At 30.7% G+C, this 26569-nt stretch overlaps 1 protein-coding gene across 1 annotated transcript in view; it reads left to right on the top strand.

Annotated features, from left to right (window-relative positions):
• The window catches only part of LOC142331990 (ankyrin repeat and SAM domain-containing protein 1A-like), a 313191-nt gene that overhangs the window by 128832 nt on the left and 157790 nt on the right, over positions 1-26569 (top strand). Inside the window, exons 6-9 of the mRNA XM_075378041.1 lie at positions 2602-2828; positions 5749-5917; positions 16854-17103; positions 18624-19349. Coding sequence (XP_075234156.1) covers positions 2602-2828; positions 5749-5917; positions 16854-17103; positions 18624-19349 — 1372 coding nt within the window. The remainder of the gene's footprint in view (positions 1-2601; positions 2829-5748; positions 5918-16853; positions 17104-18623; positions 19350-26569) is intronic.

Here is a 26569-nt window from a genome sequence, read left to right as displayed (position 1 = left end):
AATGATTTCAAACTGTTGTCTTTACCAAGTAAAATGAAGTCTCCTAATTCAGTCAAATATAGTTAAAATCACTCAAAATTTTTTTTTGTAAATTCAGTTTTTTGAAGAGATGTTCTAGGAGTATATTATGATCTACGCCAAAAATGGTAGTTTTAAACCAAGAACCAAACTAGGGATATATTATTGATTAAATTTATTCTGGTTTTAAATGTTACCAGTTCATTTGGCAGAAGATTTTACTAATATTTATGACTTTGCAGCTCTTGTAAGGGAAAATAGACTGAAAACAGTCTACTCTGCCTGTTGCCTGTTATCAGACTACCCAAAGAATGCAGAAGGCTAGTAATTAATGTCTTAATGATGTATCATCTTAATAAAGAAAGAAGCTGACAAAAGCTTGTAATTGATGCCTACATCGTATTAATTACAGAAGCCGATTTTCGATATTCATTTAAAGTAATGTAAAATAATGAGCTCCGAATCATTCTTTCTATTGTATTTTATTATTGGATTCAAATTTAAAAGTTAGTGCTGTCATAAACGAGATAAAATGATTGGTTTTACATTTTCATATGTTCTTCTATTTATTTGTGGTATAAATTTTCCTTCTTCATTATCTAACTTCTTAATTAATTTTGTTCTTCGGTGGTATCAACTTTTCTTTTTCATTTTCTTTTATGAAACTTATTTGTAGATAATGGTATTATCTATCTATATATATATATATATATATATATATATATAAAATCTATTTTACATATATGTGTATACATCTTTGTAATTCAATTTTTGAAATAGATATCATCTACGCATGCGTAGGATTCTTAATAGAGTTGTAATGTAATAGATTCTGCAGGCTGTAAATCGTATTCATGTTATTCAGTTGCTAAATAGGCTTGCTGTATGTTCAGAGTGTAGAACATTGAAATCTTTAGGTAAGGCTTTTTGTAGATTCTTTAGTATTTAAATAAATTTACGACGTAAGTTTTATGTTACCATTTAATCATTATCAGCCAATGTTTGGTATCAGTTTGGTTTACTTTATGTTAATTTTATGAAATCTATTGTTATATTCAGTGGTCAACCTTTTAACATAATGGTAACAACATAAAATCTAAAATCTAAAAGTTCTGAGTTCAAATCTATATTAGGATTGTAATTTTCTTAATAAAAAAAATTGGAAATGCTGACCTGTCTGTTGGTGGAGTGGTAGCATCATCTCTGCCTTTTATTCGAAAGGTTCTGCATTTGAATCATAGTATCGTACTAAAGATCATCATTAATGATTTACTGTAAAATTAGTAATGCCTATATTTAATTAGATTAAATATAAATCACCCTGTTAGTTTTTCAGAGTTAATAATTAAGTATCATCCATGATTTCAAGTACATGATTTTTTACGCTAGAAAAAGTTTCAAAAGCCTATTTGTAACATTTTTTAAATGCACCATTATTTTCTTTATTTAAAAGTTCTAGTGTGTTGTATTATCTTAATTTTTATTTTTATGAGATCTTTCTTTAATTTTGCCATTTCTTTAATTCCTCAATTTTTTGGTTATTTGAAATTCATATGAATTCTCAAAATTGAATGGTTGAAATAACTTGACCCAGGATTATTGTTTCTTTCATTCGTAATAGAATTAGTTTGCAATTATCACTTCTTGAATCAGAGTTGTGCACAAATGTGTTCTGCAATATTTATTGCTTAAACAGCAAGTTTATTTTCATTACTGGTTAAATTTTTTATAGTTAAAATTATGATTAACAATTTCATATTATTTTTTATATTTTATTTTTGTTTCATTAATTTAATTTCATTGTAGAACTTAATTTGCCCACTAGGCTGGTCTAGTGGTTAACTCGTCATCGCAAATCAGCTGATTTCGAAGTTGAGAGTTCTGTGGTAGTAAAGGCTTTTATTTGGATTTGAATACTAGATCGTGGATTTCGGTGTTCTTTAGGGGTTAGGTTTCAATTAACCACACTTCTAGGGAATGGTCGACCTGAGACTGTACAAGACTACACTTCATTTACATTCGTACATATCATCTTCATTCATCCTCTGACGTAATATCTTACAGTGGTTCTGAAGACTAAACAGAAAAAAGAGAGAGTTTCATTTGTTAAAGTGCTTGTTCGACAGTACAATTAACTATTAATTCGAATAATGATTGTGTTAAAATGCGTTGAATATATTATGATCTTTTCCAGTAGTAGGAGAACAGTCTTGATAACAAATGTTAGGTTTAAATGTGGAGTAAAAGGGTGTAATAAGTAACATGTAGCTGCTGAGAAACAACTTGGAAATGTATTATTAATAAAAATTTCAGCCGAATTAGTTAGAGGAATTTATTAACAAAGGATAAAGAAAGAAAAATCTTTCATATAACCAGTAGAAAAAATATTGAAAATCATGAGTTATAAGCCAACATTTGAGAAAAAATAATTATAGACATATCAAATCTGTTTTCTCCTACTTCCCTTTGAAAATATTACTAAAATTACTTTCTAATTTATGATAATTTTTTACAACTTATGTTGTAATGCTATTATTTTATTTTTATGAATTAATTTACTTCTTTTTAATTTTTTTTTTTCAGAGCGGTGGTTGAGGTATTGCTATCGGCCGGTATGGATGTAAACGTACGTACAAGTGCTGGTACAGCTTTACATGAAGCAGCATTATGCGGTAAATTGGAAGTAGCTAGAACACTGCTGGACAGTGGAGTTGATCTAGGTGTCAGAGATGAACATCGTAACACAGTTACTGATCTATTAAAACAATTTCCATCTCACGTTGTACATGAGATAACAAATATCATATCAAGTAAGTTTTCGTACTATTTTACTATATATAAATAAATAAATAAGTGTATATATATTTAAATTATTTTATTATTATTATTATTATTATTTTAATACTGCCAACCTCTGTGGTGAAATGGTAACGTCTCTGCCTTTCATCTAGAGGTTCTGAGTTCAATTCCAGGTCAGGCATGGCATTTCTTCACTATACAAAAAATCATTTTTTCTTACGTCAGCAACAGTTACTTAATGCCAGCCAGAATAAACAGAACATAGAGTCAATTGCTGTTGTACTTTCTCTCCTTCAAGTCAATTATAATCATTCAACACATCTTTACATTGTTCCAAGGGAACAAATATTTAAATATGAAAAAAACCTTTAATACTGATTTTCCCCTAATAAAATTCTTAACATCCCTGTGCCACTTCTGCTACGTATATATTCATTTTTTACATCTTGAGTAGATTTTTTTACAAATGTTTTGTTTAAATCCTGAGAATAAATTTATTAAAAATATTCTTAATTATCAAATAGACAAATTGTTTTTAGATCCATAAAAAGTGTGGGCTTAGTATTTAATTATGATTGCCCATTATTAAATATCATTAAATGATATTTAAGTTAGATGTTGACCCTTATGGTGACCTTTAAGCTATTACAGCTAAGTGCTGACCTTTATTGTATTATGTAACAAACATTTTTTCATAAATTTTTGTTCTATAATATGATTATAGAAATGTAATTTGTAATAATTATTTCTGATTAATTTCAAATTAAAAAATAAAATATTAACTTTCCAAATATTAAAATTTTAGCAGCATTATCTTTATTTATCAATTTCAAATAAATTGTTTTGCAACTACTTTTTTTTGCTTAAGGGAGAACAAAGAACCTCACAGATTTATACTAAGAGCAATTGCTTATAATAAAACAAAATAATAAACAATTTATTAGAAATAAATAAATAAAGATGTCCTGCAAAAATGTTATTACTTCAAAAACATAATAATTTTATTTTTTAATGTGAAATTAATTAGAAATATTCATTAGGAATTTATGAAAAAAAAAAGTATAATTAAATTAAACCAGAATTTTGAAAGTAAAAAAGATTGAATAAATTTAAATTTGATTATTAAACAAACAAAAAATTGAGTAAATAATAATATTTTGTATAAAAAAAATCCTGGGAATTGTCTCTTTTAAAATAATTTTTGTATTAAAATTATTGGTCAGTAAAATAAGAATGAGATTTTTTGTAGTAAAATAAAAAAAGCTGGCCTCCATGGCACGATTGGTAGTGCCTCGGCCTTTCATCCAGAGGTTCCGGGTTTGAATACCGATTAGGCAAGGCATTTTCACTTGCTACAAAATTGTCATTTCATCTCATCCTCTGAACCAATACCTGAAAAACCATTTAGAAATTTTAAGTTTTTTTTTTTTGAAAAATTACATTGTCGATTATCTTATGTAAAATTTAAAAATGAAAATAAATTTATACTTACTGTTCATTTCAGTATATATTTTAAAATTTTTTAGATGTACATAAAAGAAATTTAAATAGGGAAATCAATTTTAAAGTTGGTTAGCCATATTTCTTCAGAAACGCCATAACAGGATATTGAAGCTGACAAATTTAATTAGGAACAGTTGTATAATGAAACAGAACAATTCTATTGATCAGAATTTAATATATATATATATATATATAAAACAAATTTCTATTGTATAGTAAAAGGTGTATTTAAATAATACTTGAATTCTTGAATTTCTTCTGTTTCTCAGTATTTGATTTGGGATGGTATGTGCATATGTCCCACCAACAGGTATACTCTCTTGATTTAGTATCACTCGCCCATTCTCCCACTGATTCTATTGAAACTTTATAGATCTTTTAACTCGGGTTCTAAAATTGTTCTGCAAAAATTTCAACCTTTTAGGATTTATAAAAGCAAAATGGGGGCTTTCAAACAAAAACATTAATCAGATAAACCACACCTTTTATTTATTGCAAATCAGCTGGTAAAAATGATTAAAAACAAATGATGTATTGTTGAACAGCTGTTTAAATTGAATAAAACAAGTTAGTAATTAATTAGTCATAACCATGACTAATTATCTAATTATATGTTTTTAATTATTCTAGTTCAAAATATCATTTGTAATGAATAAAACATTTGGTTTATCAGAAATAGATGTTTTTCTTTGAAAGCAGCCATTTTGTTTTTATAAATCATAGAAGGTTGAAATTTTCACAGAACATTTTTAGAACCTAGTTTCTGTAAAGTTTCAGTAGAATCAGTGGGGGAATAGGTGAGTGAAACTACATCAAAAGTGTTATACCTCTTTGTGGGACACGCTGTATTGACCCAAGTTCGTAGAACTGTTCTTTGAAATTAGTTTACGTTCTTGAAATTGCATTGATGATATCTTTGAGAAATCTCAACACAGTTATATCTATGGTAGGGTTTAATTCTCAAAAGGACGTATTAGAGTATTGCCAACCAGTACAAAATATTTGTATTTGTATTTTAATCACCATGTTCATGATTTTAAATGTAAAATATTTGCACAGAAACATCTAACTGGCTAAATTCCTGCAAAAAAAAATTGAAGTTATAGTGATATTTTGTCATCTGTCTTTCAGCTAGTTTGTTACTTAATTCCTTCCTGTTTTACTTTTATCTTCAATCCTCAATGTTGTTTACCTTTTATATTCAAAATTATTTGATTCAAATTTTTGTCTACTTCTTTAGTTTTATTCTCTTCATATAATTTTACTACTAAATTGATTTATTATGATTGGGTTCCTTAATATATATAATATATTCATGTATTTTGTTGTTTTTTGTTTTATGTAATTAGTATAAAAACTCTTATAATAATAGATTTTTGAATGAATGTTGAATGTCTAAATCTTTTTTCATTTTTTTTTTTTGTGTAGGGCACAAAGCAATGTGTGGTGAGCTCAGTGATGATGACAGTAGAGATAATGTGTTACCTCCTATTCCGGTACCTTCACTTGGTAGCCCGTATGAAAATGTTCGAGTTCCTTCTTCACATTCACCAACACAATGGGATCGACGGGTTTCAGCATCATCTGCCATATCAATGTAAGTTAATAATTATAATAATTTATATTTTGTGTGTGTGTGTGTGTGCGCGTGTGCAAGCGCGCGCGCATGCATGTGTTAATTTTTTTTTTTTTAATTATAAATTAATTGATTCATTTAATAACCTGAATGTCTCAAAATATCTAATGTAGTTTTGTTTGTTTGAGTTATGTAGTTAGGTGCAACCATGTTCATTTTCTTAGTGTACTTGTTCTAGCATTTTAACTTGAATTTTAACTTGAATACCTGGCCAGAAAGGAGGTTTGTTATTGAGTGTTAGCATCTCTGCCTTTTCTCTGAAGGTTCCGTGTTAAATGCTACAAAATTTATCATCCATAAGTAGCTGTTGTTGAGCATCAGCCTGTTGTTGATGTACATTTAAATAAATAAAATAAAAAATCCACTAACAGAGTTTGTTGGACAATAAGCAATTAGCATTAAAATATATTCTGTTCCCTTGAGCCTTGAACTGTCTACTTCCACATTGGAAGAATTTAGGTTGAGAACTTTTTCCAAGTTAATTAAACCATGTCCAATCAGAATTTAAATCTGTCAGTTACTGGTAGATTCCTAGCCATTTAGGTAGGTCAGGTATCAAAAATCTGATGCAGTTGCAAAGGAACTTTCACTGAATTAATCTTCACAGACTCTGTAATCCATTCTAATTAGCCTCAACCCTTAAAGAATGTGAAATGTTGATTGAGAGCTGTGTAGTAAGGTAAATTATTGGCTGATGTTGAGCATAAGCTTTGCCGTATTAAAGATACAAGGTCTGTAAATAAAGTAACGAGACTAGTTTTTTTCGCAGCCAAACTGGCAACACTGTAAAGTTACTAGTAAACGTATGGTTATATGAACAGCTGATTTATATTAGGTATTAATGTTTTTAGTCTACTGTTGCCACATGAGACGTAAACAAACTTTTCATGAAACGAGTTATTGTTGTGCGTTACAAAAATGAGTGATACTAATTATGAGAAATATTGTGCAATCAAGTTTTGTGTTATACTCTGTGAGAATGCTAATTGAAAAGGACATATGGAGATTACACTTTGTCATGAGCCCAATGTTTTAGATGGCTTAAAGCAGATGGCCAGGCATCGGTTGCAGATGATCCACGCTGTGGATGACCATTAACGTCAAAACGTGACGACAGTTTTGAGCAAATCAGAGAGAGACTTTTGGTTTGTCTACAGGACACAGACTGTAAATCAGTATGTTTACACAGAAATTCTTGAAAGGCTCTAGAAAAGAGTTGCCACGTGAGACCAGCCCTCAAAGACAACTGGATGCTGGCTGCTGGCTGCATCATGACAATGCACCTTGTCACACTGCATTCTCAATTAATGAGCTTTTGGCAAAGAAAAACATTCCTGTAGTTCCTCAACCACCTTATTCACCTGACTTGACTCCCTGCAACTTTTTCCTGTGCTGGCTTTAAAAAAACACCTAGAGGACACCATTTTGGAACAGTAGAAAACATAAAAAAAAAGGAACTGACCATCTGAAGGATATTCTGGTTTCTGAGTTCCAACGTTGCTATGAAGAGTGGGAAAACCATTTGAAGCATTGAATGGCTTCCCAAGGGAACTATTTTGAAGGTGATAGAATCCATGTATAACTGGATTGTAAATAAAAAGTTTTTCTGAACCAGTCTCATTACTTATTTACAGACCTCGTATATTAAGTATTTATGTAGAAATTGTGGTTTGGGGAATACAAATGCCCTTTGGCACTTATATTCATGAATTTACAGTTTCATGTTTCAATTAATTGATGCTTTATTATGTCTTCAGATAATGGCTTTGTTATGGTTCATCAAAGTCTCCTTAATTTTATTTGATACTGGTTACAAAGTATAAATTCAAAATAATACACAAAATTGCCCATCTATTATTATTTTTAGAAGTGGCATAAATTTTATAAATTTGCAGAATTTTAAATCATTAGGTCAATATCGGAATTTAATCTATTTCGCAGTATTCTTTTCTTGATTAAGTAGAAGACTTTTACATTCCAACCTGGTCTACTATAAATTCATCTGTCTCTGTTTGGTTTATTTTTCATAGTTTTTGCTGGGTCTATTTGCAACCTTGTTAATGTTGATTTATTTTTATTATCGTTTATGCCAGTTGCTTACAAAGTTTTGTTTATCTTTTGGCTTTTATAATAAAGTCAGTTGTTATTTTGGTTAAATCCTAGTATATGATATTCAGCGTATATATTCAAATAACATTCATGAAATACGTACAAATAAAAACAGAGATGCTATTTCTCCACTACAGAGATTGAGTAAATAATTAATTTTGATTGTTTAATTACAATTATTTCATTTTTTTCTTGTTATTATTCTATAATTTATTTTTTAATAGTACTTTTTTCTATAGAAACTTACTGTCCCCCATCTCTTCAGTGTTAGTGAATGTGATGGTTCTTTGTTTGGTCTATTTACTGCAAGAATTTCATTAATGCTGTTATTTACAGTGGAATTAACTGAGATTTAATACCATTTAATAGAATTTAAAATAGCCAATGAGGTATAGTTTATATGCTTATTGTTAAATCGATCTGTTTTAACCAAATAATTTTCTAAAATGTATAAAAAATATTTTATTTCTTACAAATTTTTCTATACTTATCTGATAATTCATAATCAATTTTTTCTGAAGAAATGTGCGATTAGTTAAAGTTAGTTTTCTTTTGAAATCAATTAAAAATATTTTCTTCTTTATCACATTAGAGAGTTATCTTGTAACCAAATTCATTTCTGTAATATAATGAGGATTTTATTCTGTAAAATGTAGCTATAAATTTGCAGTTGAGTTGCTGAAATATTTATGAACTATCTTTCTTATATGTACTTAGTATTTTCTTAAGTAAATTTTTATTAATTAACTTTTCAGCCAGTAAATGTTAGATATACTTAAATTTAAAGAAAAAATTTATTTGTATTAATAAAACAGAATATTCTCTGAAGAGAAATTTATTTTATGAAGGGGCTTACAGTTATTGCAGGATAGGGTGATGTCAAGTAGATGGATGGTTGAACCTGTTAACGTTATGTTTATAAGTAAAGGATAGAAAAACAAGCGACGGTATTGTTTGCCGATGTTTTAATGAAGGTTAGGTTTAAAAGTAAGTAAGGAATGTTTTTACAGCGAGTAAACTTTCTCATTTTCAGTTTTCTGTTGTACAACGTTTATACACGTACACATATATACTTACTAAATGAACATATAATGATAAATTCTGCCATTCTACATCTAATACCGAGATACAACAGCGTTACGACATAGCCACGAGAAAATTCTGAAAACATTAAGAACGACAAACATTGACATTTTGTTGTAAAGTCTGAAAAATATATTTCGCATTTTAATAAAAACCTCACGGTATAGCGTACGTATAACAGTACGACGATGTCGGGTACAGAGTTTAAAGTTAGTGTAGATTTTTAGATTTAGTTACGCTTTCATGAACAGGACACAGATAAAGATGGAATGATAAAAGGGTGCGGATGAAGGGAACGGATAACAAAATAAACGAGCAGCTTTAAAATCCAACATAACTTTTTACCTCTCCCTTTCTTTTTTTTTTTTACTCCCTCCACTTCTTTACTCGACAGCGTATGCCACCTTCAAACATTTCTCCCCCCTACCTCCAGCCATTACCATTTATACATCTCTTTTTTGTTGGCTTTGTTTTAATTCAGAGTCAACGTTAATCAAAAGTTGAGGGTTCTATAAGTAAAGATGAGGAGTGTTACGTGGAGATTGAAAAGTGGCAAGAGGGATGGTAGAAAGAGGTGGAAACATAGAGTGTACATTTAAAGTAAAGAAGGAATGAAAATGATGTACACATTTCTGCCTACCTCTCTCTTCACGGCGGTTACTCATACTGCCTGAAAACACTGTTTGCACTGTTGTTTCTTTCTTTATGCATTACTAGTATGGAGTATAGCAATTTTAATATTTATTATTAAAATTTAAATTCATGTAACCTTTCTTGTTGAATTTAATTTAAGATCCAATTAATTGTAGCAATTTATAAAATATTAAATTATTGATGTTCTTTGTTAAATTTTCATTTGATTATCAGTTTTTTTTTTTTTTTACTTAATAAAAAATTTATTTTCCCCGCATTTTAATTATTGCTTGCTATGAATATTTAAATCTACATTTTTTAAAGTTAATCTTTTTTTTTTAACAATTTGCCTTTCTTAATTTTAATAGTAAAGTGAGTCAGAGAATTTAATGGCGATGATGTTATAATATACTATTTAGGATAAAGAAAAAGAAGGAAATGATGTAAGAATTATTCTAAACAAAGCATTAACTGATTATGTTGTACTGATTAGGATAACTCCCATCAGGATTGGATTTTCCCTGTAAGTGTAAATACCAACTAATCACAATGATAATGATGGATTTCATGGACAGATAAAGATTATGGAACAAAGTGTAAAAACTACTGTAAGATAATATAGGGTTGGAATGTTATAGTAGGATGGAAGGGAAAATCAAATAGTAAGGAAGTATGGATTGGGCATTCTTAATAAAAGGGGAAAAAGGCTTATTTGAGAGTTGTGTAAGGAGTAAAATAAAACTTTTCATAGAAAATAGTTTGTTTAATACTTGACATATGGAAATCACTAGGAAATAAAATGCAAATAAATTTTTTATGGGATTGGCATAAAATTAATAAGTTTTGAAATCTTTATGAATTTTTTTTTTTGTCTTCAGTCATTTGACTGGTTTGATGCAGCTCTCCAAGATTCCCTATCTAGTGCTAGTCTTTTCATTTCAGTATACCCTCTACATCCTACATCCCTAACAATATGTTTTACATATTCCAAACGTGGCCTGCATACACAATTTTTCCCTTCTACCTGTCCTTCCAATATTAAAGCGACTATTCCAGGATGCCTTAGTATGTGGCCTATAAGTCTGTCTCTTCTTTTAACTATATTTTTCCAAATGCTTCTTTCTTCATCTGTTTGCCGCAATACCTCTTCATTTGTCACTTTATCCACCCATCTGATTTTTAACATTCTCCTATAGCACCACATTTCAAAAGCTTCTAATCTTTTCTTCTCAGATACTCCGATCGTCCAAGTTTCACTTCCATATCAAGCGACACATCATCATTTGATGATGTCTCATGACAGTTAACTTGTTAAAATATAAATTGATATCCCATAACACGAAATTTAACTACTAAAATGAGCAGTAAAACCTGAATGTTTATTTTCAACAAAAACAGAGCTAAGAAATGAATCAAGAATAAAAAAATTGTAAAAAAAGAAATAAAAATTCTAGGTCCAATATGCAAAAAAATAAAAATATAATTTAGTCAAATGAGCTGTACCAGAAATTTAAAAGAAAAAATGACTAGCAATACTAAAAAGTTCATTATGCAACTTTGGACATTTAAATTCCAAAAACTTAAGAGCAAACCAAATTCGTTTAAAGAAATAAAAGAATTAACTACACATAATGGAAAAGGGAATGTACAGTAGAGAAATATTTAGAAACTAAATACCAAACTTCAAACTGTACAGAAAAATCTATAGAAAATAGGTAAACGTAGAACAAAATATCTAAAACGAAATTAAAGTGAAAAAATGAATAAATATTGGCTAAACATTAAATAACGGGTGATTCAGAAACGAATTCACAACTTTAAAAGCACATAAAATTTTATTGATATAAATTATAGATTCGGTTGAGATCTCATTTCATAGAAAAATACATCAATTTTTTCACCCAATATTCAGTTCGGTTCGGTATGGCTTAAATTTGAAATGCGATATACATCCCTCCTGAAGTCGAATTTCATTCCAGACTGTAGCCAGCAAGTATCGGGTGTTACCAAAACTGCGGCGTTAATTCGAAGTTTTAGGTCAACAAGATCAGCAGGTCCATAAACCCGTCTTTAATGAAACCTTACAAAAAATATCCAGCGGGGTCAAATTTGGGAAACTAGGTGGCCTTGCAGTTGGACATTCACGACCTCTGGAATCGAGTAACAGAAAATCTCGGATCTCCAGGCTGTGGTGAGGTTGTGCCCCGTCTTGCTGATAGTAATGACATCCATCTGGGTCATCCATCATCTAACTGAACAATTACAAAATTTTGAAGACTGTGCTAATGAACGGTACCATTTACGGTTTCCTCTTGGAAGAACAACGGGCCGTGCAGTATTTGTTTGCGTAGAGCACAAAAAATTGATTTAGGGCTTTCACGAATTTGCTGTAAAGTTTCATGAGGGTTTTCGCTACTTCAAATTCGGCAGTTATGGGTGTTCACTTTACTGCTGACGTGAGACTTTGACACATCACCAAAAATTACGTTGTCTAAAAATGTGACGCTGTCTGCAATTCTATCCATCATTTCCACATAATACTGCAGCCAAATGACTTTATCGTCATCTGTAATGTGTTGAACCTCGGTAATTTGTACGGCTTCAAGTGCAATCGTTTACGTAATATCAGTCTCACGTGACGCACGTCGAGTTGATTTTTTCAGAATACGCGCAAAGCTTTCTCAGAGTTTTAATTTACTAAGCATTTGGCACCGGTGGTATTAATACAGGTGTACAAAGTTCCACATACCAACTATTTTAAAAGTACTTTCGGAACCGTTACTCTATCATCAGGGATTTCCCACAAGATGTTAATTCAAATTCAAAAGTATAATTGTATTTAAATTAACATTTTTACGTTCATAATAGTCTCAAACATCTTACGAACATGACGTTATTGCTCTTATTGACGTACAATTTACTTTTATTTCTTGATGATCGACTATTACGAACATAACAATTTTAATTTAAATACAATTATACATTTGAATTTGAATTAATATCTTTTGGGAAATCCCTGATGATTGAGTAACGGCTACGAATGTACTCGGATGTTTACTTTTAAAATTGTTGGTATGTGGAACTTTATTTTATACAATTTCTCTTGAGTTGTTCCACAGCAGTTTCAGGAACGCGTGGATGTCCTGGTGATTTGTATATTTAACAGAACAACCTGACTTGATGAAGATTTGCTTCCAAGGATAAATTGTATGCCTATTAGGAAGTTCCCTACCGTATTCTCTACGAAAATTACTTTGACTGCAAATCGTAAAACCAAAACACAGCGTCCACGTAAATGTAACCGTTTTTAACAGCGCTGGTGGCCGAATTCGGTAGTAATGAACTACTTGAGTAAAAACTTGATGTGTTTTGCTATGAAATGAGACCTCAACAGAATCTGTAGGTTATCTAAGTAAATTTCTATGTGCTTTTAAAATTGGGAAGTCCTTTTTGAATCATCTTGTATTTAATGTTTAGCCAATATTTTTTCAATCTTTCTCTTCTTTAATTTCGTTTTTGATATTTTGTTATAAGTTTACCCTTTTTTTTTTTATATAGATTTTTCTGTACAGTTTGTAGATTTTGTATTTTGTTTCTAAATATTTCTCTACTGTACATTCCCTTTTCCATTATGTGTAGTTCATTAAGTTCTTTTGAAGAACGAAGAGGTCTTCGGGAGAAGAAGAGGGAGAAGATGAAGAAGAAGGAAGACCAACCACTCGCCTCAACATCACGGACTGGAGTCCGGAACAGAGCCCAGCAGAGATGCGTCCTGAAGGGCAGCCATACCAGAAGCGGATGAAGAGCTTCTACACAACCTCTCCTATTTCAAAACTTACAATAAGACAAAATAACCCAGCAATTGCGACTCCTCCGGAAAAGGGGACGCATTGCTCCCTCCTTATAGCTAGTGCCCCGTTGTGGCGTATTCCTGCTAGCCTATTAAAGAGTTAGCACCGAAAGGACTTCAGTGGACGGTCTGAAGGGGAATTACGTCGGGAGGACAGGCTTTATAAGCCTAGCCTTCCGCGGTCGGCCCATGAAATGGGTTCGATAACGCTGGTTCAACAACGGATTGGAATGCAATTAAATCCGTCTTAAATTCACTAAAATAATAATAGACAAAAATTGAAAAATTAGACCCGAGATTAAAAATTAACCCTTTAAAAAAACAAGCCCGATTAGAAAGATCCAGCAGCAAGGGACTCTGTCCAGGTTCTGCGATAAAGTAGGGAGTAATAGACTCCTGCCAACTTTGCATTCCATTCCATAAGTTCTTTTATTTTTTTAAACCAATTTGGTTTGCTCTCAAGTTTTATGAATTTAATTTACACCTGGGGATTAATCTTTAACTCTGATCAGTACTAAATATAATAAGTTTATATTATATTAAACTTATTATATTAATAAACTTAATATAATAAGTTTATATAATATAAACTTATTATATTATATAATAAACTTATATTATATAAGTTATTATATTATAACTTATTACTAAGTATAATATAAGAGTGATTCACAAGAATGCAACAAACTTTCAGGACACTAACGGTGAAAATAAAGAAAGAGTTTATTAACTCTAAGTTAAGTTAAGTTTGGAGACGTTTCGTTAGCATGTGTCGGCTGTTGAAAGATTTTGCCCTGATTTTTTCCAGACTGTAATTCTTGGGTTCAAAATTAAGGGGTAAATTTAGTGTTTTGTAAGAAATCTAACCCGAAGAATTGAAAAGGATAGGTACCACAACTATTTTTTGTAGTTTTCATAAATCTGGGTTAAAAGACAAAAGTTTGGGGTCGAAATACATACTATTTTTATGTTTGGCGTAAAATAACTGTTAAATGTTTAATAAACACATCAATGTTTTAAAAAAACTTGTATATAAATTGAAAAAAATCACAACTAATGCTATTCAATTAAGATTAGTTATATATATTTTTTTTAATTTGTAGTTTCTTGTGTAAGGTCCTAAATATAGAAAATAGAATTCTAGGTTTTTACTTTTTTTTAAATTGTCGTTATTTAAAGACCGTAATTTTCACTGCGGTAGAAAAAAAAATTTAAAAGAACTATTACGTCCATATTCAGCGTTCAAAAGACATTTTTATTTTAAGACTAATTGAATTTAAATAGAACCGCATATATAGGGTACTTCTGAATGAAAGTATTGTACAGGTGGATCAGAAAAACGGGAAATTTTGAAATAACTGCCACCAATGTTAAAAGCAGATAATGTAAGTTATATTGTCGAAAATTAAAACTCTACTACATACCATTAAAGGTTCACATACCAATTTCAGTTTTTGAAAATAATTTTGAGTTGGTGGTGTGTTCATCCCATTGTGTATGCATTGATTTTGAATCGATCGGAAGATTTTTGAATGGCAGTTTGTAAAACCTCTGTAGAATTCTTCCGCAAATTTCGCCTTGAATCGTGGTTTTTCATTCCGAAATTGTTTTTGGTCGAATGTTGTGTATATTTTTCCTAAGTTGGCCCACACAAGAAGTCGCATACCGATAAATCTGGATATCTTGGAGACCAAATTAACCGTTAGATTACGTGGTCACTAAAGTGTTGTCGAACGGCCGTTTGATGTTCTTGCAGGTTGGGCGGTAGTCTCATCTTGCTGAAACTATGGATTATCCATTACAGGGAAGATTTCGATTTATTCTGTTTCAAAAGTTTTAAGCATTGAAACATCGATTTAAAGTCACAGTTGTTACATTTCCTCCCTTATCATCAAAGAAAAACGGTCTTAACCACGCCGCGTAATGATACGGCACACGGAACGGTATTTTGGTGCTATATAAAGGTCGTTCGTGTTTCAAGTGGATTATGAGGAGACCAATATCTACATATGAGTTTCAGTTCTGTTTGTTGACGTATCCAATAACATGGAAATGCATTTTTTCCAACATCCACAAATTTTCAATGAAACCGGGTAGTCGTTGATCTTTTCCATCATTTTCTAACTGAACGACCGCCGCACCAGATGATCTTTTAATTTTAACTGTTGTACAATGTACATTTTGTATGGATGGAATTGCAACTTCTGCTAGCGTATACGTTGAACGATTGTTCGGCGGAGGCGCAAATCTGATGCGTATTTAGAACAGAATGTCGATGGTTTCTTCTAAACGAAGCCCGAACAGCTTCAGTATTCTGTGGGATTTGCTGAGTTCGTGGAGCTCCTAACGGTTCTTCTTTAAAGCTGAACCCATTTCCTCAAAATTCTCAACCCATATTTTGACCATCTGGCAAAATGGAACACGATCGTAACATTCTAAACTGTAGTGTCGCCGAAATTTTTTGCAAGCAGCAATCAAACTGCCCTTTTTTGTAATATGCTGTCACGACACACAGTTGTTGTGAACCGGTCCAGTGATCCATTATTACTAAATGGCAAGGTTGTCCCTATCTCGACAGCACAATAATAAAGTGATATCATCTTTACATACTGCCAATACACGTTTCAAAATTTTCCTAAACACATTCCTCAGTTATTTCATTCCTGATTTATACTCTTTCAGATTAGGTTTTTTTTTTTTTTAGAAGTCCAGCTTTACTAAGGCATATAAGCTATTAGGAAAAATCCAGGTAATCCGTCGTATCAGGTACCAGGCTACCAGTGATTGACTGGGTCTTCATTAACTTGGAGGACTTAAGGTACCCATGCGACTGATAATGATGAAGAAGGGATGAAGGATAAGGAGAAGGGGTGAGGGTAGAAACAGTGATTTGCCCATTAGGATAGATGAGATAGTTTATCGTCTCACTCAAAAGTTACATTTTTAGCTCTATGTTAATGCCTTGATAATTCATTAATATCATTGCTAGATTTTACATTGATAATCATGTAATACTTTTTTGTAGCTTAATTTTACTATGTCAATTATGGAAATATATTTTACACATCTATTTTATTTAGGTAGATTTGTTAAATACCTGATACTTGCTGAGATTTGAACCAGGATTGATTTTGAGACTATGCTAGCTGTTGAGCACATACAAACTATTTTTAAACGCCATCTATGTAAATTATATTTATTTAATTTTTTTTTTTTTTGCAGAAGTTCGGATAATAATAACAGTGGCTTGTCAAAATCATTGGTGGATTCAAGTTATTTATCAGGCAGTGAATTATATTCTAGTAGACATCACGGGAGACATCATGATAGAGATATTAGAGATTTAGACCAAATGAGCATTTCTTCAACTGCATCGAGCACAGCACCATCTCCATCACCTTCACCAAGAGGTGAAATTTATTTACCGATGACTCCAACTAGTTCAGCTGCTGCTGGAAATAGCAAAGTATCTGTAAGTATATGTTTGAATACGTATGTTTATTTTGCTTTCATTTATTCAATAAGCATCTGTGTGTGTGTGTGTGTGTGGATTTTGTGGACACATGCCTACAAGCTTGCTTATGAATACAATTATTTTTTTTTTAAATTATCATCACTATGTGATATTCTGCTGATTCATCACTATGGTTTACCATTATCAACTCCAATTAGTTCTATCTTTTATTCTTGACTTAGTCTATCTGTTGATAGACTAAGTCGGTGATTCCCAAACTGTGTGCTGCGGCACCCGGGAGAGCCACAGCCTCTTCACAGGGTCGTCACAAAATATTGTGAAAGCTTCATAATTAATTGAAACAAGACATTTGTAATTATTAATGTAAATAATTAAAACTTGTGTTTTAATTATTTTTATTTCTTACAAGCAGTCATACTTTTATTTAGGGTACGGCACCATGAAAAAATTTTAATTGAAAAAGGTGTCTTGGAAAGGGCGCCGTGACTCGGAAAAGTTTGGGAACCACTGGACTACTTGATTGTTATCACTTCTGAACTTTACCTTATTAGCTTTTATTGATAACCTTTTCCTTCTCGAGGAACATGTCTCAACCAATTTCCTTTCCTCCTCTGAACTGTATATAGGAGTGCTTTATCACCTGCAATACTATTAAGCACCTTTTCATTTCTCATTATAGTTGCTATAAGCCAAAATTGGATGAGTATGATAATCTGGAAATTCTCAGATAATCTCAAGTCCTGGAATATTTGTTTCAGTTATATTTAATGTCAGCAGTTATTTTACTGCATTTCTTATTCTTATTATAAAATATGCATGACTATGTTTTATCCTATGTCCACCAGTCCTGGAAATATTGATTGGAACCCAAAAACAAATCGTCTCTGAAAGATAGAACTATGAATTAGTTATTTTAGATAGAAATTTGACCACAGTAACCACGCCTACCTGTGGTAATTTGACCACAATAGTTTTACTTATTATTTGCTATTAGATTTTATGTTTCTTATCCACTACAGTGAGTCTGAGCTCCCAACTGACTAGAAGAGTCCAAGTAGCAAAGAGAAAATAGAGAAAGATTGCAGTATTAGAATAATTGAAAAATCTTAATGTAATTTATTTCCTTTGGGAATAGCACTGAAACTAAAACAATAAGAAACCTCTGAATGGGTTTTTTATAACCTAAGAAATGGAATGGGATTTTTCGCTATGGAAAACAAAAATTAGCCCCTGAATATAGCTTCAAGTTCTGTATTAAAAATATATTCATTCTGTTCTCTTGGCAAAAATCAAATTTGGTATGTATATATGTATTCAGTAGGGTAAATATATGGTATGAATCTAAAAAGTACTTATTATTTTATAGGTAAAGACATAATTAATTTATTTTTTTGCTAGTGATTAATTTATTAGTATAAAATTTACAACAATATTTTTTTTTAATAAACAAATGTATAATTATTATTAAGATTTTAATATTTCTTTGTTAATTTGTTCTTTTTTCTTTTATTTTTCAGCCTACACCACCTAAAAAACCACCACGTAGAAACCTAACCGTATCACCAACACATTTACAACCTATGATGATGTCAATGTCAGCCGATTGTGCACCAACAAGCGGTAGTGGAAGCGCATATGAATATTTATTTTTGGCAAGAAGCGGTGTCAGATCTCAAGGTGATTTAGATGATTTACCTGCTGATGGCAGCGGTAGTAAAGCGTCAAGCATTATAAAACAATTAAGAAGAGGTAAATCTGCCGATCAATATGTCGATATGAAATTAAGGCACAGTGTCATTATCGATCACGATAATATAGAAACGCATGAAGATTCAAAATATCAACCGGTAGCTATTACATCAGTTTACGAAAATATACCGTTTAGAACGACTAATCCTAAACGAAAATTGCGACGTATTACCGATAAAAGTTATGAAAATTATGACCCGTCAATTATATTATCACGTGGTGATTTACCATTCAGAAAGGTCGAACCTTCATCGCCAGCAACAAATACCAATAACGATTCTCAAACGACTTTTATATCTAACGCATATATTACATTAAAATCATCGACCGAAAGTTTATTAAATGGCGATTGTAAAAAAGGTTCTTCATTGCAAATGCAGAATTGTCCGTTGAGCCCAACACATTACCAGCAGCCACCTACACCGGATCATCCACCGCCGTCAGCTATGCAAGCTGAAAAAAGTATTCATGACAGGATACGTCCTTTAAGTCAGGTAATTTTCTTTAAATTATTATTTTATTCACAAACGTAGATGGTTTATGAAAAAAATTTGTAATATTTTTAATTAGTTTATATTTCATGAGTTTTGTTTGGAAAGATTGTGTGGGCTGTGTGGTGTTTGTATTAATATAAATTGAACATAAAAGCTGAAACTTGAAACACAAAGTTTTTTACATTGTAGTTAAACCTCTTTTCTTATGGCTAAGACATTTTAAAAGTAATTAGTGGAAAGTGGGCTTGTAAATTTCTATGTTCTTTGCAAGTAGTAAGTTTAACGTATAAAAAACAACAAATTTTGAAAAAAGAGAACATATTAAATTGAGTTATAACTTAAGAAAAAAGAAGATATATATATATATATATATATATATATATACATATACATATATGCGTTTATAAATTTCTTTTATTATTATTATAATATCAAATAAAATAATCAATTTGAATTTTTTTGAATCCAAATAAATATGATTTCTGTTTATTTGGATTCAAAAAACTTAAATTTATTTCTAATTTTTTTTTTACTTAAAAAGATATATTACTCAATTTTAGTAAATAGTAGAGATATAACATTTTACAGCATGTAAGACCTTTAAATGTCAACAAATCTGCATTGAACCACATTCATGGTGGGGATATTTTAGCCTATGCAGTTGGATTCTAACTTTAGTTACAGTCTTTTTGAAGTGATTTTATACGATCAGTGGATATATTGTTCGGTGAAATATTATTTTGTTGTAACTAAATGTTGTTATACGTGTTGATTTTTCAGTGTTTTTAATTGCGAAATCATTTATTACTTTTTCTTTATTAAATATTAAAATAAAATCTGTTACAGAGTTATTATTAAGTTTTTGTTTTTTATGAAATAGGTTTTATGGGTTTTTATATTATTAAATTATAATTGTTATAATACTATTATTTTTATTGTAACTATTACTATTCAGCTTTAACGGTTTTTTTTAAACATGGATATGTTATTTGTTATAACTCCGTAGAGAAAATTTTATTTTTTTCATCTTTTTGATATATTTTTTGCATGCAGTATAATTTGTTCATTGCCTCTTATTTCTTACCAAAATAAAATAAATATTCATATAAATTTTATACAAGAATAAAAAGTAATGGAGGGAAATATAGGTATGATAGAGTTCTTATCAAAATGTGTAATGTATTCTTAGTCCATCAGGCTCATCCTCACAAATCGGTTGTTTAACGATTGATTTTCAAAGTCAAATGTTCTGAGGTTTGAATCCTAGTAAAAGTTAGTAGTAGCTTTTATACGGATTTGAATATTAGACAAAAGATAATGGTATACTTTGGTGATTGGGGTTCAATTAACCACAGGAATGGTCAGCCTGAATGTACAAGAATACACCTCATTTACGTATCATGTATATCATCCTCGTCACACTGGGCCATGGGGAATTGCTTATTGTTAATTAGTTAAATAGATTACAGATTACAAATTAGAAAAAAAATTTATACTTAAATATTTGTTAATTTTTTTTCTCTTTTTGTTCCAACCACTACGAATCATGTTTACTTTATTTTGACTTCTTTTGCTCTGTTATTGTCGCCTTTCTTTTGTCCATCTATTCAGGTTCTCAAGAGTAAATTGTTAATTATTATCAGTTTAATTATTTTTTTTTTAAATTGTTTGTTGTTTATAGTTTTTTTTAAACAAGTAAAACATGTCAATTAATGAATTTTTAATTATGAAAATAACTTTTTTATAAAAAAAAGTTCATAACAAAGCGGTATTACCGATTATCATGTTAGTCTATGGTTTTTTGAACGAAACATCGCAACCTTTCGTAAGAAGCTTAACTGTTAGTGTGAATAACAACACCCGTTTGTCGTTTTCTTGTTTTTTTTCATTTTTGTTTTTTTCACTCGACTCCCACACGGAAGTCTTGATAAAATCTATTTTATAAAATAATTAATTATGAAAAGAATTATTTCTTACATTCGAATTAATTTAGTTTTAAAGTAAATGATTATTATCTGCTAAATGACGTTACATTCTGTTGTATAAATCTATGTGATTTCCTAATTGTCGAAGCCCCGGCACAAACATATAAAAGAGAAGCTTTGTTAAAGAATTATTTTTAATTATGTTTAATAATAATAAAACAATAATTAAAATGGAAATTTGTTCTATTATTAAACTCTCGTATGCATTTTTTCAGTGATACTTGTTAGAATTTAATTTAGTTTACAATAACATAAAATACAGGAACGGTAGTAGTCCTGTAATTAGTTAGTTCAGTGCTGCTATCTACTGAGTAAAGATAGGGTTAAACGTTATTACAGCAGGAGTTATTTTTATTATTATTTAGAGATGAAATTTCGAGTTTAACTTTATTTCAACATCAAAAAAAAAAACGTGTTTATGCTACTAGTAATATTTCAGTGAGTTTCATTCGTAGAAAAATCTACAATAACCTCGAACAAAGAAGTTTATTGCTATTTTATATATTTATATCACAGAAGTACCGTACTCTTCGACAAATACACGTTGAATGATTACGTATTTTGAACATCATATACATTTGTATTTAATGAATTATTTATCCAGTGGGTTTGTGTGTACCCAATTTAATTTAACCCACATACCTATGCGTCTTTTTGACATATTAAGAAGCATCCCCCGAAGTTATGGTTCGAAAGCCTTTCTTCATATATTGTTAAGCAATTCTTCAATTTTCGCGTATGGAAGTTTAGAAATACATGCCTTGATTATTCCCAATGGTGAGTTATCGGTGTGGTGACCATTGCAATGGGGCTGGTTATGCTTTTGAACCGTGGCTGATTCACCGGCCTGCAACTGGAAAAGAAAAATGAGTTGGAGCCCAAAAAACGCCTTCCGGTATTTCTTTTTTGGAGAAATAAAAGATTTTCCGTTCACATATAATTTATTTTAACTTAAAGCCGTTAAAAATATAACCTAAATTTTAAAAATCAGATCCCACGAAAATGGTCCTTGTTTTTGGATAGCCGTCGGCATACGGCAAATAAGTCACTATAGATCAAATTCTCGAAAAAAGTTAAATATTTAACTTGAGAAAGGTAATTATTGTTTCTTATCAATGTAAACATTGAAATGAATTGCATTTGTTCATAACTTCGTCACGGGACCATCTTCTTATAGTGTACTATAATTAAAAAAAAAAAAAAAAAACATTCCAGTACTGGACATGAGTGTATCCCTTCTGAAACTCCATCTTGTTTTATCCGGACGCAACATTACGTTGTACCTTCTCTTGAACGTGTGTTAATTATCTTCCAGTATTTGTAAATAAATAGCACTCTTCAAAATATGAAGAAATTTCTCCTCATTTTCTTCAAAAATGTACTCTTCAAAAAATATGGTCCGAACAAGTATGATCCACTATAACTCTCGTATAAGAATGAGGATTTTCCTTAGCTCAGAAAACCGCATTCCTGGCTCATGAACTGTGATAAATTGCAAACTGATAAGAAAATAACACTCGAGTTGAATACCGTATTTGGAATATTGCAACAGAATTTTTTGTCCCCCATGCGATAATTCATTCATAAAATTTAGTCGAAATGGTTTCATATTCAAGGTTTTTTACTTCCTTATATGAAGTAAAGGAAGTATTGTGATCGCGAAAAATATCGCTTTGACCATCCCTAAATCCATTTTGACTAGTTTCGGCGGTACGTATGTACGTACGTATGTATCTAGCATAACTGAAAAACGATTAGCCGTAGGATGTTGAAATTATGGATTCAGGACTGTTGTAACATCTAGTTGTGCACCTCCCCTTTTGATTGCAATCGATTGAACCAAAAGTGCCCAAAATCCAAAAAATTTGGATTTTGGGCTTTTTCTTAACCGCAGTAATACGCTGATTGAGAGCTTTTCAACGATATATCATAAGTGTTACTTATTTTCATTGGTTTCAGAGTTATAGCCAAATAAAATTTTAATTAATGAGATATTTGGATCTTACAAAGGGAAGGTACAACGGTTCGAATCCGACTTCTCCTTTTTTTTAAATTTAAATATATTGATTTATTAACAATTAATTATTAATAACTGATTGTAAAAAGGTTTTACGATAAATAATTTTAAAAAATTCGGAAATTATTAATGAAATAAAATTTTATGTACTTTTCATTTTAAAAAAATGTTTGTATGTAATTTAATAGTCGTACAAGGAATATTTTTTAATATGATCATACACCTTGAGAGCAGGGATACCAACCGTGATAAAGAAATTATTTCGTAGGAACCAAATACCGCGCTACTTTCCAACTGATAACGGTCTATTAATTCTAGATAAAAATGGGGGACTTCTCAGAAGCAGTATAAATTGTAGAATTATGTAGTTAAAAATATTTAAAATTTTGGTTTTAATAATTCGAGTTGCGTCCGTTTTGAGATCTATCTATATAAATAAAAGACAATCTTCGTTTTGTGTGTGTCCTGACACAAAAACTATTTAGCCGATTTCGCTGAAAATTTCACAATTATTATTTATCCCGAAAGTTTTTACATTTATTAGTTCCATAATATTTTAATATTTAATCACATAACTGTCTGAGGAAGTCTGTGATGACATAAACAACGATCGATATAGACCATTTGTTCTCAAAGTGGGCATGGAGGTCTTTAGGGGGGAGGGGCGGTAGAAGGCCCACAGAGAATTGGGGACGTTCAGGCGGTCTAGGAATGTGATTGCTGATTAAAAAAAGACAAAATTGTGCTTTCCTGATATTTCAAACTAAATTAAATACCTACTATACTAGTACAAAAAATTAAAGGGACACGTACATTTTATGATAAAAAATGATTGTATTCAAATACTTTAACTTTGCAACCAAAAGGTTTAGAGACGAATAAAAAAAAATTAAAGTTTGTATACTCTACTTTTTGACAGTATCATTTCAAAAACCATCAAATTAAAAAAACAAAAGAAATCAGTTGAAAATTCGAAAGTTTACTTCATTAAAATCGTTTAAAACTAAAGACTTCAGCTTTAATTTCTTTTTTTGTATGTGTCTACGATTTTTCTAAACAGAAATATTCCACTTTAAAGGGAAACGCGTACTTTTTTCTTTAATTCTGCATATCTCCCGATCTAAGCAACGTATTGACACAAATAAATATGGAAATTAAAGAGTTTTGGCTTTTGTTCATTTTGTGCCGAGCTACTGAAATCTTTAAAGGCAACATGTATCACCCGCTCTCAGCTTAACTTAAGATCATTTTGCAGTCTCAGTCATTAACCCACCGGGTTGGTCTAGTGCTGAACGCGTCTTCCCAAATCAGCTGATTTGGAAGACAAGAGCTCCAGCGTTAAGTCCTAGTAAAAGCGGTTACTTTTATATGAATTTGAATACTAGATCGTAGATACCGGTGCTCTTTGGTGTTTGGGTTTCAATTAATCACACATCTCAGGAATAGTCGAACTGAGACTGCACAAGGCTACACTTCATTTACATTCATACATTTCATTCTCATTCATGTTCTGAAGTAATAACTGAACGGTAATTTCCGGAGGGTAAACGGGAGAGAAAGTGTCAGTCATTAAATATTTCATTATCTCGGCACAAAATGAGCAAAACCAAAAAACTGCAACGTTACATTAAAGACCTCACAATTTGTCATTAATGCTAGATCAAACCCCTTTAATATCCATATTTATTTGTATCAGTACGTTTCTTAGATCGGGAGATATACAGCATTAAAGATAAAAGTGGCCTTTTATCTTTAAAGTGGAATATTTCGGTTCACAAAAATCGTAGAGAGGTACAAAAAGAGAAATTAAAGCTAAAGTCTTAAGCTTTCAAACAATTTTAATGCAGTTTACTGAAAACGTTTCTTCATGCTCTAGATCAAACACGAAAAAACTTTAAAATTTTTAAAACTTTTCTTCCCACTGATTTTTTTGTTTTTTTAATTTGATGATTTTTAAAATCTGAAGTGCAGTGTCAAATAGAGTATTCAAGCTTTAATTTTTTTTTATTTGTCTCTAAGCCCATTGGTTGCAAAATTAAAACAGTTTGAAATACAATCATTTTTTTATCATATGTAGAAGTCCCTTTAATTTTTTGTACAGTGTATAATGTAGCAGTACGAAGAAATTAAAAAAAAACCGATCTATATTTTTGTTACAGCTACTTTACTGACGCTTGTTCGAACCTTTCTTTTTTCTGTGTAGCAGTTACCAAATGTGTCATTTGACGACTACCTCTACTAAATATGTCAAAACAAACGAGTATTTATTATATACATAACATTATTATTCAATTATCAACGAAGAAATGAAGAAGAAGCGACAGGAAATTCATATACAACACAAAATAAAATTGAAATAGAAAAAAAAATTGACATATTTTTTATTTTTTAACACGAATTACACGATGACAAACCAGTTATCGGATATTTTATGTTTTAACGCCAAATTACAGCTTACGTCATCCTATTTAAAAATACCGTTTAGTTTATGACTCGTGTCAACATGCATTTAAATGATTGTCATCAATGCTTCAAGTCAATTTTTATATGTCTTTAAAATTGTGGAGTTAAACAGCGCGATTTGTCCAATCCTACATGAATTGCCAGGATTATCTGTGCTTGTTCTCTTGCCCAGTACGAATTCTGTCATATGCGATAAACAAGTAATTACATGTTTATTCCTGTCAGTGCGTGTTGCATTTCAAACCTATATTAAGGCAATAATTGTTTCTTTTATTTTAATTTTCCTGTGCAATCGGTAGCGGATTTTTTAAAGTTAACCTTTTACTCTCGTATTTGTGAAGTCAAAACCATGTAGGAAGAAAAAAAGAAGAAACGGCAGTACAGTGCGGAATATATTAAATAAAGATTTATCGAAAATCCCACAAATCCATCATCGCCAATTTTCCTTAGTTGTCAAAAAAAAAGTTTCAAATAAAGCGATGAAGCCTTCCAAGGTATAAGATCATTTTATTAAAATACACTCTGATAAGAAAGACAAAGATGTGACTTATTTTGATGACCTGGAAAGAAGTACGTAGCTCAGCCAACTATATCAAAACCTTTTTCAGTGGCTTCCAAGGAAGACGATGACGGACTTTTAGTCTCGTACAATATTTCATTGTTAATTGCTCTTTTCCTGTTTAGCCTCCGGTAACTACCGTTTAGATAATACTTCAGAGGATGAATGAGGATGATATGTATGAGTGTAAATGAAG

Source organism: Lycorma delicatula, chromosome 11, assembly GCF_047948215.1.
Source record: "Lycorma delicatula isolate Av1 chromosome 11, ASM4794821v1, whole genome shotgun sequence".
Lineage (NCBI taxonomy): Eukaryota > Metazoa > Arthropoda > Insecta > Hemiptera > Fulgoridae > Lycorma > Lycorma delicatula.
This window is presented reverse-complemented; position numbering and strand designations above follow the sequence as displayed.